Source organism: Buteo buteo, chromosome 3, assembly GCF_964188355.1.
Source record: "Buteo buteo chromosome 3, bButBut1.hap1.1, whole genome shotgun sequence".
NCBI classification, from domain to species: Eukaryota; Metazoa; Chordata; class Aves; order Accipitriformes; family Accipitridae; genus Buteo; species Buteo buteo.
Genome location: NC_134173.1, coordinates 57,489,137 through 57,509,971, shown reverse-complemented (window position 1 = coordinate 57,509,971; position 20,835 = coordinate 57,489,137). Strand labels below are relative to the sequence as shown.

The 20,835-nt window shown below is 35.5% G+C and overlaps 1 protein-coding gene across 4 annotated transcripts in view; it reads right to left on the bottom strand.

Moving 5' to 3' along the window:
* ZFPM2 (zinc finger protein, FOG family member 2) overlaps window positions 1-20,835 on the bottom strand; it is a 320,089-nt gene that overhangs the window by 228,321 nt on the left and 70,933 nt on the right. For all 4 annotated transcript variants that reach the window (XM_075023800.1, XM_075023802.1, XM_075023803.1 and 1 more), the window contains one exon: window positions 12,626-12,727. In XM_075023800.1, the coding sequence (XP_074879901.1) occupies window positions 12,626-12,727 (102 nt within the window). The remainder of the gene's footprint in view (window positions 1-12,625; window positions 12,728-20,835) is intronic.

Sequence of the window (20,835 nt, the reverse complement as noted above, 5' to 3'; positions counted from 1 at the left end):
AGGCACTATGCAAGAACATTTCTCCAGTGTCCCCTGAAGATGTCCTCTGGCACGTACATACCATTTTAAATTCTACATTGTTCGTCTCCCATTCACATCCCTGTCAACAACCTTGTCACACCGTTCTTCCATTCCAGATGATTCACGCATTGTGGCATGAAGATACAGAAAAGAAAATTAAGTAAGTTATAACTATTAAAACAAGGATTAGCAGGACCAGTGAAAAATAATTTCCTTGGAAAAGTCTCAAAATTTGATGGCTAAAATGTTATGGATATAGTAATTAAACTAAATGCTAGCTCTTATCAGACTGCAACACACCAAAATATCTGTTGTTTTGTTGCAGGTTTTTTTCTTTTTCTGCTGCTAGAAATAGTCACATATTTAGAGAGCACCTCTTAAAGAAAATTTCTGTGAAAAGTTGAGATCCAATACGCACTTGGAAAAGTAGTCAATATCAAATGCTAAGCAGTTCTGTAATTGGGGAAAAAGTTTTTTCTGAGAAGTCAATAAAAATCCTAAGTACAAATCACAACAGTAATAGTAAAGAAAGTTTAAGATTATATATACTTTTACAGATTGTAACAAACAACATGAAGCATTTACAATGTTGCATTACATAAAACTTGAAAACATGACTGTATTACACCTAAGAAAACTTTTCAGTGAATGATTATTGAGAGTGCTGTCCAGATAGTCTCATTTTTTTTATGACAACTAGTATTTATTTATATATGCAAGCCAAAGATTTATGAACTGATTAGTAGTTTTGGCACCACAGTATAAGTATCAAATTTCAGATAACTTAAGGAAGGTTTTTTTCACACAGTGATGTAATTTAAAATTCAGTCTCCTTTAAGAACCACCCAGCCCAAAATGCATATATGCAACACTCTGGAAGACTATGTCTGTAGTATACATTGTACTGTTTTTCTAAATTATCCACAATAATCCATCATTGTGGTTTTATGCTGATGAAGCACCTTTTCAACAAATGCAACTATAAGCCATAAAATCAGAGAAGCACAGACCTGAACGAGCCTACCATGAGTATTTTCTCTAAGTAAAATATGATTTTTACAGCTTTATCCTCAATCTTTGAAATATATCAGCCAGTATTTTTTTAAAACAAACAATATGCCAATGCATAATCCTACAATACTCACTTAAAATAAAATTATATAAAATACTGGAAGCTTTTTCTATCTGTAATCCCCAAGAATATGTTGTGAAGTCAAATCTGGCTGTTCCAAGTTTTCCAGTTTGAATACATTCCTTAACAGTCTTAAGGGCGACAAAGGGGAGCAAATGGAAAGAGTAAGCTATGATGGGACAATTTGATTCATTTTCTCTCTAACATATCATAAAAGATGCAACAAACACACTGGACTGGTTGCCCACACTGGCAAAACAGGCATACACAAGCATCTTCCCCATGAATATGATTTAATATGCTATAGATTAAAAATACTTTCTGGAATCAGCTCTGATTATTAAAAAGCATATTTGGAAAACTTTGAAATCTTTGGGGGAAGAAAAAAAAACAAAAACCGAAACAGGAGCTCAGATGTCCTCTACACAGTAGTTTTAGAAGGTCTAAGCTAATCAGCTGACTGCAGGAAAAAGTAGGAACAGTAGCTATTGTGGAGTTTCAGCTTTCCAAACATAGGCTTTATTCCTTATTAATTCTACCTACCCAAATATCAGCATAGGTATATTAGTAGTTTTAACTCTGGGCCATACTTCTGAATATTTGGTTCTGGGCTTTCTCACTGATTCCATCAGAACATGTTTAAATAACTAAAAATTTTGTAACTAAACAAAAAATGAGGTCTGATGCTATTAAGACAACCATGCTTACTTTTTCCATGTTGGTGAATAAGTCCTGAGTGATTGCATAAAGGAGATTGTTGTAGCATTTCTGTATGATGACCATTATTGCACTCTACAAAGATCATTTACACATACCCTTGTCTGAAGCCTACATCAAGGAGAGAAAATAACATCTACTGTTCAATCCATATCCTTCTTTTGAGTATGCAATGGTAAAGCACCCTAAAACATGAAATGTGGTAATTAAAAACCTAAACCCAAACCTGTGCTAAGCTGGTCTCACTGAGCTAAATACAGATACTGAGAAAGTCAAGGTCAGAATTGAAAGAGGAATTTTGCCCTCAGGACTCTCTCGCAGTCCCATGACCACAATGTCCAGTTTCCTTTTCTGACTCTGAACCATTATGAACTGTGTAATTTTGTGGGTAAATACTAGCATCCAGTTTGTCACTCACATGTCAAATTAAATTTTTTGCTCTTACCAAAAGCTAGTTCTTTCGAATGGAGGTGTAATGTTTCCTGGCGATAACATTTTTGTTGTTTTAGTTATATTATTCCAACTTTTATGTTATGATGTCTTACGAGAGACTAAATAAGCAGTTTACAAAGGGGTAGGAGGAAAATGCATTTTGAAAATCAAAATATTTTCTTTAATGATATGCCGAACACAGGATACATCACTGAAACCAACTGAAACCTGCCAATTTAAGAAATAAAGTCACTAGCATCTCTCACTAGGTGTTTGCATCCAACTGCTGGACTGCAGCTTTGTGTGTTAAATAACACTATGTTGTGTATATAGTTCAATATATTAACACATCCATCCTTCAATTGTTCAAGCCAGTGTTGCTATGCAGTATTCTGCATGCAATAATCTTAGCTGAATTAATGAGAAACACACAACAAAGAACAAAATAGTTGTGGACCGATTACATGTCCCTTTTGATTCTCACCCCATCTGTTTCCCAAACCAGACATTGTTTCCTAGTCCTTTGCAATTACCAGGGTGTTATATTGCCTTTATGACCAAACTACAGTGGAGACAGCTGAAAAGTGCAAAGCTTTCTGCCAGCCTCTGCAGGTCCCTTGGTGCATGAAACTACAAGAAACAATGTATTGTAATGCAGATGTTCATTGATTCCCTGCAGAATTTCACAGACTAGGAGTCCTTCACTGTGTGACCTACAGGGATTTGTACTTTACATAATATCCACTATATAGCGTATCATGTCCAAAGCGAAGTACCTAGCGAATCTGATCATTCGTCCCTTGCACACGCCTTTCCCAGCTATCAACTTTTTTCAGAGAACACGAAGTCTTTTGTGCTTGAAACGTAAATGCCAATCAAAATAGACTACATTTATAATGTGTATCACCTTTCATTCAGAGTTCAATGCCTTTTACAAGTCAGGCCAACGTTCTTGCCTCATGCTGGACATAAACAAGTACAAAAGAATTTAGGAAGATACCGGATCAATTTCAAATCTACCTACTCTAGAAACTTGCCCACTTGCAGATTAATATGGTTGCCAAGGAACAATTTACACTCAGCACACTGAAAATGAAAAGCCTTGCTATGTCAAGTATATATTTCAGAAGTGGATAAATAAAGGACCAGGAATAGTAAATGAGTACCATCAAACTAAAAAATAATAGACTTGAAGGTTTTAAATAGCTCCACTTTTCTGAAGCATTTTGACTAGGATAAAAAATTAAGTTTTTCATTTGGAAACACTCTAAAAGGCTAACTGTTTAAATAAAATTAAAGTTCTCCAAATGTTAAATGTACATGCCAGAAAATGTTACTTCAAAACTAGGTTCATTTCTATAGCAACTAATTTTGAAATTATATTTAAATTCACATATATAAGTTAACTGTGAAACAATGATAAGGAAATGGCATCCCAACTGACAAAACAGTTGGAATGCTTGACAAGGGCTCCAGTATTCAGTGATGAACTTGCTGCTTTTTGAAATTTAAAGTTGAAAGTCAAATGAGGTAATGCTTATCTCCAAGTTTACAGAATCCTACTATATTTGCACCTTGAATCATGAAAGGGATGCTACAGAAGTCACCGTAACAAGTGACATCAAGACGGGAAATATCTTTTCGTTTTCAAAATTTAGTACTGCCTATTCACATGACTTTAGGTGAATTGTATTACACCTCAATTTTCTCTTAAAGCCTTGGTGACCATCATTTCTGGCTAGCGGGCATCATTTCATTTTGTCCAGGTGTGGACATTTTCATTTGCCAGGTGTGACCATAAAATGAAAATTCTCCCCATGAGTCGATTTTATCTATTACACATACTCAGTAGGTCACGCAACAGCCTGTTTCCCACAGAAGTCAAATTTGTACGCTGGAAAGACAACAGCAAAGGTTTGGTTGCTACTTCCATGTGAGTTCACACGGCCGCTCTCACTCTCTCATCTTTCAGGCCTATACAGGAGCAATCCGCCAACAAGACCAATTGCCTTGAAGAACAGCTGATTTCTGTACCAAGCATGTCTGTTAAAGGAAAAGGAAGGTTAATTACGTGTGCCAAAGAACAGTTCTGGGCACTGAGGCCAAATGCGGCCCTATTTATGTGCTGGGAGAATTCCTTAGCCTATAGAGGTGATTGCCCACAAACTACCTCTGGAGAATGCTCTCTGCAACGCTTCATCTCCTGCACCTTGAGATCTACTTGGGAAGAGTGTCAGCTGGCCTCAGCCAAAATCATGCCAGGGACCGTTTTAACACTTCACAAGTATATATACCATTCAGCTTCTGTCACTACTGAATGTGCTAACAAAGGTATAGCCTATTTTTCCTTACAGGTCTTAGCCCTGCATCTTCTCAGGACAAGACAGAAACGGGCTCATCACAAAAGAGCAGAGAGGCGAGGCCCCAAGAAAGGTCTGCAGGAGGAAGCAGCTGCTATGGGCAGCAGAATAATTCATCAATCCCAGCTGGACATGGCAAGATGGATATCCTGGTGCTCCTATAAATGGTCCCAGGTTATACAGTAAGAATGACTTTAAAATATCATGCATTTAAGTATGAGTTCTTACCATCATTTGATGATATAAGAATCTCAGCTCTTCTTACAAAAAAATGGGATGGGGGGCAAACCTCAAGAGTTCACGCTTTTAGCAGACATTTGGCAGTGAGTACCAACGATGTATGGGTGAAGTCTGTAACTTACAGGCACTAACTACACCACAAAGGACAAACAAGTTGAATATAGTGCAAGAGTACTTGGGGAACAATGGTTTTAATCAATCAGACCTAAAACGGAATGATGCCTTGCGGAGTTCGCAGATCAAGTTTCAGGAAATCAACACAAATCTGGGCTACGCATGGAAAAGGACCTGAACACTACAGTTCTTGAAGACCTGGATCAGTTCTACATACAAGACTGAAAATTATTTGAAATCCTGCATTTAATACGCAGGTGTGGTAACCTCTTAAAACACCTCCAGTATCAGAATCCGAATCACGAAGGCAGCGGTCCGCTAGCATTTACTTCACCTACCTCAATAGTATTCAAATGTCAAAACAAGACCTGCAGCGCAAGGGTTAACTTGATGACTATTACAACCTTACTTTTTCCATTCTGTGTCTGCATGGCCTCCACCTAGATCGAAACTAGTGACGGAAACCAGATCAAGACCCACAGAAATCCTCCCCTGCTCCTCCAGGATCCTCTCCCAAAGCCCGGTATGGGAGTCCAGCTCTCTGCTTTTAATCCAATATCCACTTCACTACAGAAGATTTATTTAGACTGCCTCTTGTTTCATAAAGGGCTCCAAAAGTCTGTAGTGATTTTTGACACTTTGTTATAATGTTTCTATGACCCCCCCCACCCCCTCCTCACATACCACACCACCACCCAGCCTCATTTTCATATGGATACAAAGCATCGGGATAAAATGATGGTTCATTATAGTGGTACAGAGCTCTTATCTTCATCCGGCAAGAGTCATTTCCTTCCAAAGATTGAAATGCAAATGTGAAAATTAATGATAACTGCATTATCTGATAGCAGAGATAATACCGATTCACTGTCAGAGTAACACACAGTCGTTCTATGATTTCCTCTGCTTCTTCACAATATTCTTCTTACTGTCAGACTATATCTATGGTTAACTATGTTTCATGGATTTTTGTTAATTTACATCAAATAGCATTTCCAAGATCTTATATCTACCACATTTCCCCAATCAAAAAAGAAACAAAATCAGGACAGTAATCTCCAAGTCCTTCTTAGGACTGGTTTAAAAAGAAAGAAAGAAAAAAAAAAAGAAAAAGAAATAAAAAGGGAAAAAAAAAGACCATCATTAATGTCTGTTTCCATCTTGCAGTGGTCTACCAACCATTCCAATCTATATTACAGTTTTACTTTGTAACCCAAACTGTTTATAGTATTAGTAAATAAAGCAGAGTAAACCAAATGATCAATACATATTTACAGTGATTCTTATGAATGGTTACAGGAAATCTATTCAGAAAAGCTTTTCAAACTACCTTTTATACAAGGTAAAAATGTGAACCTGACATGTCAGATGTTCACTAGAACCTTTCCGATTCACACCTCACTAAAGCAATACACTAGAATTCACATGACAGCCTGTTTTTCTCTCTCTTTTATTAAACATTAATAGCATCATAGCTCAACATATCTTTATTTTAAAGCATTATTTAATTTTCTGTTTACTATTTTTCTTAAACGTTCCAATGCATTTAAAAAAACCCACCAACCTGCAATAGCAATTAAAAGAAACTATACTGTGCTATATTTAACTATACTTCATACTTTTTTCAACAATTCTGATATATGTATATGAGTCTTCTGAGATGTAACATGAGTCGTGACTTCATCCTGCTTTACTATTATCAATAGCAGAAGTTCTGTTTATTTACTGGAGGCAGAATTTTACACATGGGAAACCTTCACTTTATGTAAAGAGGAATGTAAACAATACATTAAAATTACCACAAAATGACAATGAGAGTTTTAGGTCTTATTTTTCACTGCTTTTTTTGTTTTTTTTTCATTTTGGATATATGGACAAATCATATTTTCTTGCTTTCTAAAAAAAGTTCAGATACATTTCAAAAGAACTTCTGAGACTGACTTTTAAGACTATCCAACTCATAAAATCAGCACATTCTGCAAGAAAGCTGTGCTCCTTTATGGCTCTGAAAGTAAGAGCTCACATAGGGAATAAGTGACATGACAGTATACTGCATGTGAATTAAGAAGAGAGAGATCCAGTTCCTCCTTAGGACCAAGATTTTCTGCGTGGCATTAATTTCACCTTCATAAATGCCCTATACTCGGTTCCCCAACTGCTAACACAGAGAATATTTCTCTGTCTCGAAAGGCAGATACAACTTCACCGATGGCTGAAACACTCACTGGTTCTTAGACCTCTGTGGGAAGAAAGTCAAAAGAACTGAGCACACAGGATGGTGGAGTGGGTTTAGAAAATCTTTTTGGTTTAGTCAGAACTGCAAAATTGTGTCCCATCTGTCTCCAGTGAAAGAACTTTCCCTGGCATATTACTCACAGAATAGCTATGGGATGTCTTCTACTGTGTTGTTTTATTCCATCACTACAGAATAATAGCACAGAATTTAGAAGAGCACAGAGAAGTTATCATTCTTAACATAGTTTGAATACACAATTACTGGAGAAATAAAAAGTGGGAGTTGCTTATGTGGAAGACTGCTAGTACTTATACACTATAAATGCATCCAAACGGTACAATGTTTATAAAAGCAATACATAGTATATGCATTTATTCATTCCATTTTAGTTACAAGGAATTATCATGGTCAGCCATTCTTCAGTTCTGCCCCAGTGGTATCTACCCCATTTAAAAAGTCCAGTGTTTGCCACAGAACTGGATCATGTTCTCTAGGAAAGTATCTCATCCTGAACGTAAATATTTCTCATGACAGATAAATGACTTCTCATTAAATGTTCCAATAATTAACTTTTTAAGCACTAAAATCTGTTCTTTGTGTCTGAAATTGTGGAGCTTCAACGTCCATTTAATCTTCTGATACTTTTGCTAGAAAGAGGTGCCCATTGTTATCAGATTTTCACTCTGAATTTAAAGTAGTTTGTAATCAGGTTGTCCTTTAATATTTTCTTTGATAAAATAAATAGGAAAAGGACCTAGACTTTTTCATAATACCAGTCCTTTCAACATTGTAGTGGCTCTTCTCTAAACCCGTTTCAAATTTTAACATCATTCTTGAAGTGTGAATGCAGGAGACAGAATCCTGTTTCAGCATCAAACAAGACTGCTAACCAGACAAGCAAGATAATTTGAGAACCCAAACATACCCTTTAGCCATAACTCTATCTTTTGGGCTCAACCTTAGATCACTAAATCCCAAGACTTTTTCAGACACACTGCTTTCTGTAGTAAAACTTCTATTACCTTCTCATAAGCACATGACTTAATATTTAATTATACTGAAACTAAAATTTTGCTGTAGCTAACACGTCAAGCTATTCAGATCTGGCAATAGCAATACCTATCCATTATTCAGTATTTTCTTTGGATAGTGAACATATTGCAAAGAACTAATATACTTTAGCTCACTATTACATATTAAGTTGGTTTTAAAAGATATATTTTCCATAAACCTATATGGATTGGCATTCTTACTAATCCCCCTTTAATAAAAGGGTCTTACATCACTTATCCCATTATTTCCAGTGGGACCACTGTCATGTGGACAAGTCTGTCATTAGCCAGACCAACCTTGATTTACTGTTTTTGAACACATTTGTTTCCTCTACTATTCTAGAATTTCCAAATCATCTCAAAACTTCTTGAAAACTGAAGACTGATGATTAGGACAGTGGGTCACCTAGCTCCTAAAAAAGTTAAATTCAAACTATCAGGCTGCTTAAATTAAATTAAAAAGTTTAACACACTGATCAGTTGCTGATGGAACAGTACAGTCATCACTTACAGACAAATAGGTTTTCTAGCACAAATAAGTTTTAAGCAGACTAGAAATATTTAAATTATTCTACCCTTTTCCCTGTCCCCTGTAGCTATTAAGACTCCTGACTTGTAATAGATCAATACCAATCTTCTAACGATTTTTACCTTACCACATTTTAAAATGTCATCTTACTGTTATTAATGAAGCTACTGATAGATTTTTATTTTTTTTCTTTTAGCCAGGTATGACAGTTCCTAGCATCTAGTTACATTCACTCTTTTCCCATTAATTTTGAACTTGGACTGTTCTGGTTTTTTAAATTCTGTTCTAGGCAAAGTCAACATCACCTTTACTTTTATTATACCTTTTGGAAAATCTAAAAAATTCTTCTTAAACACTTCCAAGTTATGATCCATACTTTCTCATTCAAATCATTTCTCCCTTTTGATACAGATCATTTTTGCTGTTTCTTAAAATGACAACTACAGGGGACTGAACTTATATTCACCAATACAGCCATGACCACTGGATGATAAACAGGCACTAATTTCTAATTCTGTAAACAATTTATCTTTACCACTCAAGATGGCATGTAATATGTAATTTCCTTATATTGGGTTCAACACTATTTTAGTTGAGAGGCCTGGTATCTAAAATTTCAGAGATTTTAAGAAAGTTCTGGTATGGAAGCATGGAACCTCTAGGATATTTCATTCACAGTTCCCCAAGTTTAGGAGGTTTTTGTTCTTACACAGAACAGATATCCAGTAAAAAACTGAATGACCCTATTCTCTCATGTGATGGATGGTCTGTAGAAGACAAGCAGGAGATCCACCTTTTGTGCATTACGTGTTAAAACACTGATCGCTGGCCTCACTTGCACTGATATCCTAGGAATAACACAAAGGCTCTAGAACTATATACATCTACATGTATCAAGGCATCCATCTGATAGCAGACAGTATATTTAAGGCTGTAAAATGACCTGTGCTTCCACATTTAAATAATAAGTCTTTTCATATAAAATTTGTTTAAGCCCAGTCTTGCTTTGCAGAGTTTTCTATTCCTTGGACTTCTGCTGTTGGCTATAATGGAAAAAGGATCAGGTCCCTTACTGTGTGTCCACATAGTCTATTGACCTCAGTTTCCATTATTTCAGAGTAGTCTTCTCATTAAAAAGAATTTTTAAAAAATGAGGACAAAACCAATGAAAACTGAAGATAGTTTAAAAAACATTCAGGTAGCACTCAAAGTGACTGCACAGAGTAAGCATTATCTCTGCAATTCCTTGATGGTCAGTGAAGGTCACAAGACTATGTGACCTGAAAGATTGCTTCAGCAGAAACTCTTTGAAGCTACAGCACATTTAACTTTAGAATTTTCTTCATAATATTATCCTAATTACAAAGCTTTGGGAATGCATGCAAACCATTTAACAATGCAAATTTTCAAACAAAATAAAACTCTAGTGAACGCCAGAAGCTTAATTTTGACTCATCCGTACATAAGTTGTTGCTAATGAATAACTTGCAGAACTTCAGTCCCTGACAAGTACTGGGTCTGAAAATAACAATATGTTCCCTTAGTGCTAAAAAAAGAAAAAAAAATTAAAATAACAAAACAGCTCTACTATTTATATGAATCCTTGAGTTGTCGCAGTTCACATTATCAGTTGACAGAAACTTGTACCATGCAGAACAGAGTCATTGTTGGATTCTGAGAGTGCTCCATCTCAGTAAGGAGACCAGAGACAGATCAGGTAACGAAGAATGTATGATCATCTGCCCTTTAAGGTCACGCCTCTACTATGAGTTGTTGAAGTTGTTTGAGAAAAGTTTTTAATGGTTCTGTTTGTGCTGTGCTAAAATATATTCCTAAATAAGCAAAATATTTCATGCTTTCATGTTTTTCAAAGATCTGAAAGAAGTTATCTTTGTGCTGCATGGTCGAAAATGATCTTCTGTTGACTGTTTCTTTTTCCACATCAATAAATAACCAAATTCATTTCAAAAAGCATCCGTGATGGAGAGTATCACATGTGGTATGTATCCATTCCTTTCTTCATACATATTAGACCCTTGTAAAGAACCAGTATTTAAATAAAATAAAGGTCCTTATTTCATGTTGGTGGTCATCAGTTTTCTGAAGTCAAAAGAAATTTTCCCACATTCAGCTTTGATTTCCATCTTATCCCATGTCAAAGTTACCAATGGATATTACAAGAAATACACACATCTTACTGTTCAACTGAAATTTTTTCCCAACAAAATAAAAAATACTCCTTTTACTCCATACTGTCAGAAAAGATACCTCTGAAACTTTTGTATAAGATAGCTCATATTAAAAGCAGTAACAGCCCCCAAAATGCATATTCAACTATGTTGAAATACACTAAAACGAAAGAGCAACAAAAAAATTACCGATTTCAGATAGAGTTTATTTATAATGAAATTAAAAACAAGTCCTATGTTAATCACTGACAGCCTTTAAGTCTATTATGAAGCTGGAAAAGGCCATTTTGCTACATCCAGAGATGTCTTTTGTATTATTTCAAATGTACTGTAGTGTATTATAGTACTAAATCTTGTTTTCATGTAAGACCATAGTGCTTTATGTAGAATATCAACTTATTTGTGTATTATCATTAAAAATAGTTTAAATGACATCATAATAATTAGATATACTATGTCTTCATTTTTGTTTGCATTATATTTTCCAGCTACTGGTTTCAGAAAATTACCATTAGTTTTGTTCTTCTCTTCATGAAGAGCATACAGTAATTTGCAAAATCAAGCAAGGATGAAAATGTGAGTGAAATGTAGGAATTTTTCTAATGAAATATTATTATTGCATTATAAATTATTGATAGAACACTCTGGAACTCTTTTCTGATGTGCTCATCCTTTTTAGGGAAAATTTCTGTAAGAGATACAGGTATTCTGAGAGTATGTTTGGCTTCAGATGCATGTTTTCCAACAGCACTATTAAAACATAGTCAATATAATGGATTTTTAAGGCCCATTCCAGAGTCCATACCCATGAAAACATCACATTGAATTCAACTGCAGAATTGCCTAAGTGAGAAATACAATTCACCCCTTTACCTTAGGTACTTTTAGGTACAACAGAGGTTTCATGTATTTATATTGAACAGATACTTGGAAAGTATTCCCATGTTACCATCACATCTTATATCTTAGCAATGTTACACTGGCACCATCTTCACTGTGCATAACAGAAAATGTTACTGTGAACTATTCTTTTAATGTGAAGTTCTAACACTTCATTGACTGCAATCTAAGAGTTTCTCTTTCAGCTGAAATCAATGACCAGGTGTGCTAAATGATTTCTATCAGGCTAAAACAGGTAAAGAAAGCCCTTGAAAGTGTCAGTAGATACCATATCTCCTTGTTAAGCTCAACATGTTGCTAAAAGTAGGCACAAAGCTTGAGAAGAGACACAGGCATTTGGTCGGTCTTCTGGCCTCAGAAAACAGCAGAAAAGCTTCTACCTTAATGCAACCATGGAACTGAGAACTTACTGATAAATTTTAATCCTAAAATTCTAAGCAGCAACATTTTCCTTTTCATCAAGCAGGTATGTAAGGCATTTTATATTGAACAATTTACAAAATGGTACAGCCAAAACTGTTCTCTACTCAAGAACTTTATCTTAGTACTAATCCATCAGTATCCTGGACTCCAAAGGATCATAAAAGAAACAGTCCGTTAAAAATCAATGCAAAGTACAACACATCAACTAAAATAATAATATTAAAAAATACTGGAATCTGGTTTAAGAAATTTCTCTTGGCCTTCAGTTGTTTTTTCCTACCTGGCCCATCCCAATCTTCAGTCTCCACAGCAAGCTGCCCTGGTTTCTCTGACCTTGCATCGCCATCAGATTCTGCTGCCTCCTGGATGCCTTCTTCATTGCCTGAAAAACAATCAAAGAAATACAGTATTGATGTATTTCAACAGTGACTTTTAGGCAGAGCTCCTACAATATCCAATCAACTGCTTACATGCATTAAGTGAAAACATATGCATGTCTATAAACAGAGAGAAAATGAAAAAAAAAAATTATTAGACACATAAACTTCTATGAGTTCCCAGTGATTCAAACAAGCTCTGAGTATCCAATCCTTCCAGTTCTGTGGAGAGACAAATCTTGGAAATCTGTTTACTCCATATGCTTAAAAAACAGAATCACAACTTGCACCTAATTCTGTAAACCAATGCACAAAAAGTCATTAAGTTTGTACGTATAAAAGAGAGAAAGACATCAGCTTGTTACTCCCCAGGAACACATGCTTTCAGTTATGTGTTTTCTTGAATTGACACCTAACTGTTTCTTATGCATTGCAGATCAATGACACCAAAATATGGTCCACTAAATGTTCTGGCTTTTCGGGCAACTAGTGGAGAGCTGCTCTGTGGTACTTCAGCATTTAAGGAATTTGCCCTTATGGGTCATAATCCACAAGCAAGTCCCTATGATAATTTTCTCCCTATCAAGCTTCATCTAAAGAAATGCAACATCTCTGATTATTTTTAGAATTTTCACCATCCGGAAGTACCTGAGAACATCTGTCTGCCTTCAGTAACTATCCACTACAAGGCTGCATACAGGACACATGGAAAATTATGACGAGGTTAAATTTTTAGAGATGATCATTTAACTTTTATTTGAAGAATTTCCTGTTGCAAGTGCAGTTATTTCAGTTAAACAAAGATTCTAAGCAAGCTCCATGCAAAAATACTTTGAAATAACCACTGTGAGAAATTACATTGAAGGTGAGGGGTTCAGGTAGTAACACAAAATAGTCTGGCCACAGTACTGTGTTAAATGACATCTCTGAGGGCTTATCCAGGCCAGCACTTTACTGCATTTGTAGATTTATTATTTTTTTTTACTACTAATCAATCCAAGAAACTCTTGCATAGGAAGACACTATGAGGAATGGAAAAAAAAAAACCCTACATCAATCAAATAGGACCGAATCATAGCTTAAAATGTTTTAGCAATCTTGAAACAAACTTTTTGAAAAAGTGTCCCACAGAAAAGTGGCAGCACTAAAAACAAATGCTGTGTATTTTAGAATCTGAAAATCAGACCGTTGATTTGACAATAGGAGAGCAAGAAGGAGCAAAAAGCACATCAATTAAGCAGTAAACTGTAATTTTTTCCCCACTGATGATAACAAAAGCTTTTATTAGCAACATAGGTAAAGAAATGCGATTACAACAAACCATGCCAGATCCCCATACGTTATCACTGGAGCTATATTTATACCAGATAAGATTGTGACCCAGAGTTTTCAAGTACATGATTATATACAAACACTATAAAGTATTAACTTCATGTGCACATGTAACGTCTTGTAATAACACATTCTTCCTTGCATTCATAAAGCAAACAGTTTTTCAAATCCTAAGTATAAAAGCCTGGTAAACTACTTCTCACACAAACACAATACTATATTCACTCCAGACTTCGATAACAAAAATATAGCTCGGTGTGTTCATAGTACTAAAAATATAGTCCAGTGTATTCATAGGCACGTAAAGTGAAGAGACAACACAACTATCTAGTATAGTTTTCCTGTTAAACACACAGGCATTTGAAGTTCACATGCTTCAGTTCAATCTGAAGTTACCTTTCAGAATACAGTCTAAAATACTCACATGCTGAAAAAACTAACGAGTTTCTTAGAAGTAGTTTTAGCAATTATTTGTTTTTAACCAACTACCCAACTTTGAATTAGCATTTGTAGAATTACTTTGTAGTAATCAAACAGAGCTCTGCTTTTTTTGGGTGGACTGAAGAACCTATCAGATATTTTTACCTTCATATTTCTATCCTCATAGCTACTTAACAGCTGCAACAAATTTGTTCTTTATTGGAGAGACACAAAGGACAATTTTCCAAGGTTCAAACCTGGCAAGACCAACTGCAATGCTCTCCAAAATGTTGGAAAGCACTTCACAACAAGGGCAATTCTGATCATGAGTTTCTGACTCAAGCTGTATAATCACCATAGAAAGCTCTTAAAATGTTTTAGCATGGAATTTTTATACTATATAAAATGTTCTTCTTCCACTGCAAACAATAGATCTCTATGGACTAAATCAGAACAACAAAATTTAGAAATAATAAGAATTCTTTTAGAGCGAGCCCAAGCATGGAAAATTTTAGCTCCAAAATATAAAAGTTTTTCCTGGTTATAATACATGCAAACCTAGTGTTAGCATGCAAATTTGAGCTTTCTTTCAATCAGTGCAACCAACCAGAATATCAAACAAACAAAACTATTAGACTTGAAAGAGGAGGAGAAACTTATGTGAAAAGATTGGGCTGAAGGGCAAAAGAAGGACAAAATTACAGCTAAGGTATACAACCTACAGCACACTAATTACATACTGGGGAGATGAGGAAAGATCTGAAAATGTATGTTAGCAGACGGCTTAGTTTTTCATTAACTTGTTTTTTCAGTGTTTCATGAAGTATGTTGTTATTTGTTTTTCATAATCAAGTTTTCATTAATTAATGCATATCCTGTGCAAATAGAGTACAATAAAATGTGTAGAAATTACATTAAGGAAAATTTTGGTTTGCATCTAGAAGTATTTCTAATTATTTGTGTTGATATTTTCTATTAACCACCAAGCCCATGCATTACAGACCTGAAATATCACAACACTGATTTCTCCTGCTCCCCCATACTACTCTCCCTCTATACTGAAGCAATCTGCTTCTGAAACCAACAAACAGTGCATTACTGTGGGCTTCAGAATCCATCAGTGAAGCAAGTCTATCCCAGGCTCAGCTAAGCACCAAAGTCAGATGAAAATGGACAACCACGTCAATCCATTTGGTGCTGGAGACACTGCAACTTTAAGAAGCCAAAAGGAGGCTTAGCACAAGAGCTGATAACAAAACACATCTCTCAAGCTTTTTTCTTTTCTTTCCCCTTACTTAATGCTACTTTAGCAGCTAACATTTGTTTAGTACAAAGGAGTTTCTTTCCTTACAGAATTTATTTTCTTTCCATTGTTTACTCTTTTTGTTCATTCACTGACTATTTTCCAGTCTCAATAACACCATTTTTTTATATTTATTTTAAAACTGATTACATTTTTTTTTCAATTTACAGGTGTAGACATTTAATTGGATCCAGGACATTATTTTTTTCTTTCTTCCAAGTCAAATCAAGTGCTTGTTGCCTTATATATACCACTCACTTTGCTACTAACCTGCTGATTCCTTTCTAATCCCATTGTTTTGGTTTTTTCTCATGCTTGTTTCTTTACTTTGCTGCTCAACCAGATTTTGTATTTAAGTTAAAGGAGAAATAACTTTTTACCATCAACACCAAAGTGTGGTATAGCAGTACCGGCAATGAGAAATGCTCTAAAATGAAGCAAAACCTGCTTCTGTTTAAGTTTTTACTTCTGGCAACTAAGATCAGTAAGTGAATTCTGTCCTTTAAAAGAACATTACTGCATGAAAAAAAGACTCATAGGAGCAAGAATCTGTAGTATCATCTAGTATGTTTAGTCATGAGTCAATTAAGCCTGCTGGACTTTCAGCTATTTCTCTATACTTTGCATTAAAGCTATACTTTGGGCAGAATTCATCTCCTCTAACTTTAGATGTCTGAAAATTAAGCTAGTCCAGACTACTTAAGTAGGTGCTCCTACAGACAGGGAAGAGAGAAACCTCCACACTGACTCATCCTATTCGAGGATGCCTGAGATACGAGACCTCTCTTGGTGTCTGAGATAATTGAAATGAATCATCCTCTGAAACATACAGCTTAGAGTAGGAACCTATCTTTAGCCAGCTAAAGTTAGGTGAAACAAATCTCTGCCTTATGTTGAAGTACTGAATACACAAAATACTGCTTAAGTAAGAGGAAAAAAAAAAGTCTTATTCAAACTTCAATACTGTATATGAATAGAATTTTCATCTTGACCTTACTATTTCTTACCAGCATTAACTGTTTCTGTTGCTCTTCAAAAACAGTTCCAAGTTTTTTAATGTGGTTTTTAATATCCTAGTGTTTTTTATCCTAGTAGGTACAAGGGAACACGCTAAACCACTGTAGTTTAAGGTGGTACAGCCGGTCAGGGAATCTGAGGACAGTAAAAGAGACATATTACCAGAAACATGAGAGGAAGAACTCTAACATCTCTGACAACACTGACAAGTAGGAAAAGAGAGACTTGAATATTAACAAGTAATTTCACTTTAATCTTTTCAACAAATTAAAAGACTTCCCAATTTGTACTTAATCAGCTTGTACCACAAGTAGTTGCGATACTTTAAAGAAGCATACGGGTTAGCAGTTCTTCTCAACCCTGCTGTTTTAATCCATGTTGTTCCTATCAATATTAGGCTCTTACAGAAAGTCTCGTACAATGTAACTATTGAACTTTCCTGACTAGGAATGTTACAGCAGCTGTTAGTTACTCTATAATGTATTTTGCAATCAGCTAAATCAACAAAGTATTTTTAACAATGAACAGTTCAGAACTGACAGATCTACTTTCTTGTTCACAACCGCTTATCACAGCATAGATATCATATATGTTTGCCAGGTGCTTCCTATAGTTAGGATACCTTCACAGAAGCCGCTCACAAAAGATAAGGTCATAAAAGAGATGAAAAATGTGCAAGCTTCATACACTTATGGTTTTATCATCAGACAAAATAGCTTTGGGTGAAGGACTGTACCAGTCACAAACAGCACACGGCAGCTTCTATTAGAGTGAGAGAACATTAAAAGTTTGAAATTCAGTTTGTGTTCATTCTTCCTGGCAGCATAAATGTAAACCTAAATTGTTAACATCCTAATACAGCTGTTCAGAGTGAAACATCACTTCTCAATTATAATAAATCAATTCAGAAATAAATTGTTACGAAGCCTGTAGCATTCTGTACTGCCAAAAGAGAAAACAGATGCGATGCAGAAACTTGGGGAGTCACTCACTGTAGACCTTAGTTCGGCAAGGAACATAACCTTACATAGGATAACAGGCCAGTGCGACTGGTCGTGAAGGGGCAGGCTTTCCTGGGGACAGGGGGGAAGCGACCCTCTCCTTTCTGCCACAACCTACAATGGCAGTAACTCCAGATCCAACCAAAGGAGGATTCTGAGACTGCACATGTGAACTAGATGCCAGAGCTTCATAAACTATAAATTAGTGTTCAAAAATTGTCCTTTTTTACTTGCTTTATCACAGTGCCTATGACCAGTAGTGAGGCTTACACACACGGATAATCTTGCTCTTGAATCCTAAGAAACACATTGTAACATGAGAATCCTTGCCAGGAACCTCTCTTCAGAAGCAACACTCATGTAACTTTGAAACAAACCATATACAACTTAAAATACCAATGCAATGTACTTAATTCATTCAATGTAACTTGGTTTTTGGCAGCACACACTATTCTTAAGAATAGCAGTGACATCTAACAGGACTTAACTGTCCTTGTGGATTATGTCTTTTTAAAGGATTCTATGCATATATTTAACAAGCAGAAGTCTCTAATTTTAATGGCAACGCAAGTTTTCCGCAGATATAAAACATTCTGGGTGTAGAACACATGTAAATAATGCAAAAAAAAGTCTTTAAATAAGCTTTTGGTATGGAAATAGAACTCTGAGAATAAAGATACTAAATAAATTGAGAAGGATGTTTCCATACTTTGCCATATTTGGCATCTGGTGTGAGGACAAGGTAAACAACTACAGGGGCTACAGTGCCATGCAAATGGGTTTATTCTACAAGCCTTGCAAGGACAGAGAGACAGAGAGACAAAGAAGAGAGATCTGGTACTATCACTACCAGACTCTGTTATCACTTCACCTGATGTGTATCAGAAATAACTTCAGTGAAGCCCACCAAAGTCAACTGAGACCCTAGTCTACAAATACAGTAAGTTTGATCAAAATCTGGCCCTCAGGTAATTAATTTGCTAACATACCTGAAAGAAACCAGCACTTGTACATGATAATCCACTGCATTTTATTTCAGATTATATTAATCATCTCAATACTTTGCTTCTTTGCAAGCAATTATTGTTTTCTGTCATGCTGATTAACAACCATAATTTCTCCTGGGATAGATCTCATTTGAAATAACTGTATGTTTCTAGTTGCCCTAAGCACTCTTAAAATTATTTATCCAGCAAATGTCAGAAATAATGCACTGTCTCTTATCCTAACTTTTAGGAAAGGTCTATGAATATCCATGTGTCTGTGAGTACCTACATGTGTGCAAGCTGTTAAGTCTCAAAAATAACAGTACGGAAACTATTTTGGTTCATATTAAAATCACCACTTCGTTTAACAAAATGACATCTTGACACAATGACATTTCAGCACAGTGATCATGTTAAAAAACAGTGTCAATTATTTCTAACCATTTCAGCTATGGCACTCTTCTCCTGGTATAAGACACTGCAGTGCAGCAAGTTCATCTAGCATGAGTCTGGCCTTCCTCTTTCTCTAAATGTTTGGTATGTTCTCATTATCGCACTGTTTGCTTTTGAAGTCCTTTCAAGACAAGGATCACTCATTCAAATGTATTTCCTGCAGAACAGTGGAAGTGTTCTCTAAATTGTATTCCAGACTTCCCTTCTATTTATATTTATCCTAATTTTTAGGGAGCAACTCTTGTGGCACCAGTACTACAAATGACTATCATTCAGATATACTGGCTACCCAAAAGCTTCTACAGATTTAAAGGGGGAAAAAAAAACCCCAAGTCTTGCATCTTTTCAATCTTTCCCATTCCAATACAAGAACTCTATTAGACATATACAAGTACCAACCTGGGGTTCAACTGACATAGCTCTAGGCACTTGATTAGAAAAGCAGCAGAAGCACGTTTTTAAAGATATTTAGATGGCCCAAACAAAGACTGTTGCTTTGTATAATTTTCAAAAATTATTTCAATGGAAAACAACAATCCATGAGATTTTAAAACACCCTGCAGCAGAACACCGATGATTTCAGAGACACTCTAGCAAGTTTCAAACTCTAAGTTTGAAGACTCTTCTATAAGTTCCTATTTTGACTTAATTAAACAACAATTCTGTTTCTTCCCCACTGCAGAACTACTACGTCTCTTAAGAGAATTCTTCATCCAACCAAAAAAATCTAATTTTATAACATGCAGCTGAAATCATTATCATATACACGTCCCATTTTCATGTGATTCCCACACACTGCTACATAACGAGGTAGCAATATATGTCTGTTCTTCGCAAGCGAAATTTTAATTTACCTTGTTGTAAACAGTTTGAGGCTTTTATTTGAAATAATCAACACTCCAGGTGCTTCAATATCAAAAGCAGCCAATTCCCTGTCATTGGAGGTGTTTCCACATACATGCTGTACTATACATGGTTTCAAAAACAATCTAGAATTCTATTAGTCAAACCCAAGAAAAAGACTTAGCAGTCATAAATAAATGCTTCCTTTACTCTTATCCACAAAAATCTATCCAGCAATAATATTTGTCCTATCAATATTTATCCAATGATGTCATAAATGCACCATTTGCTTCATTTCTTTTTTCTGATCCTTTGAGAGTTAAATTACTGCCAATATTCCCACTGCTGACTTATATAGTACACAGCCTGTGAGCAACTCTGCTTTTCGGGCTCAACTTGACAACAATTTTTCAGGGAATGTCTCAGAACACTTCAAAAGTATTCAGAATTTTTGTGTCAAGAACACCACATTAGACAAAAAATAAGCGAAATGAACCTTCATTATAAATAAAATTAGTAACAGATGTATAGTACACATGAACTAAGAACATGTGGTGAAATTTGTCATTTGTGCATTTCGTATTTTAAAGAAGATTACCCTTATTAATTTGCAATTCATATTCTGTCAAATTTGAGCTCGAGTTTAAGTCAATCCAAGTTCAAGTTTTGTGACTTTCTAGAAAGGGGACATTACGCTACTTGTTGTAACCAAATAATCCCTTTCCTCATAGCTGTGATAGAATTTACAATTTCATTGT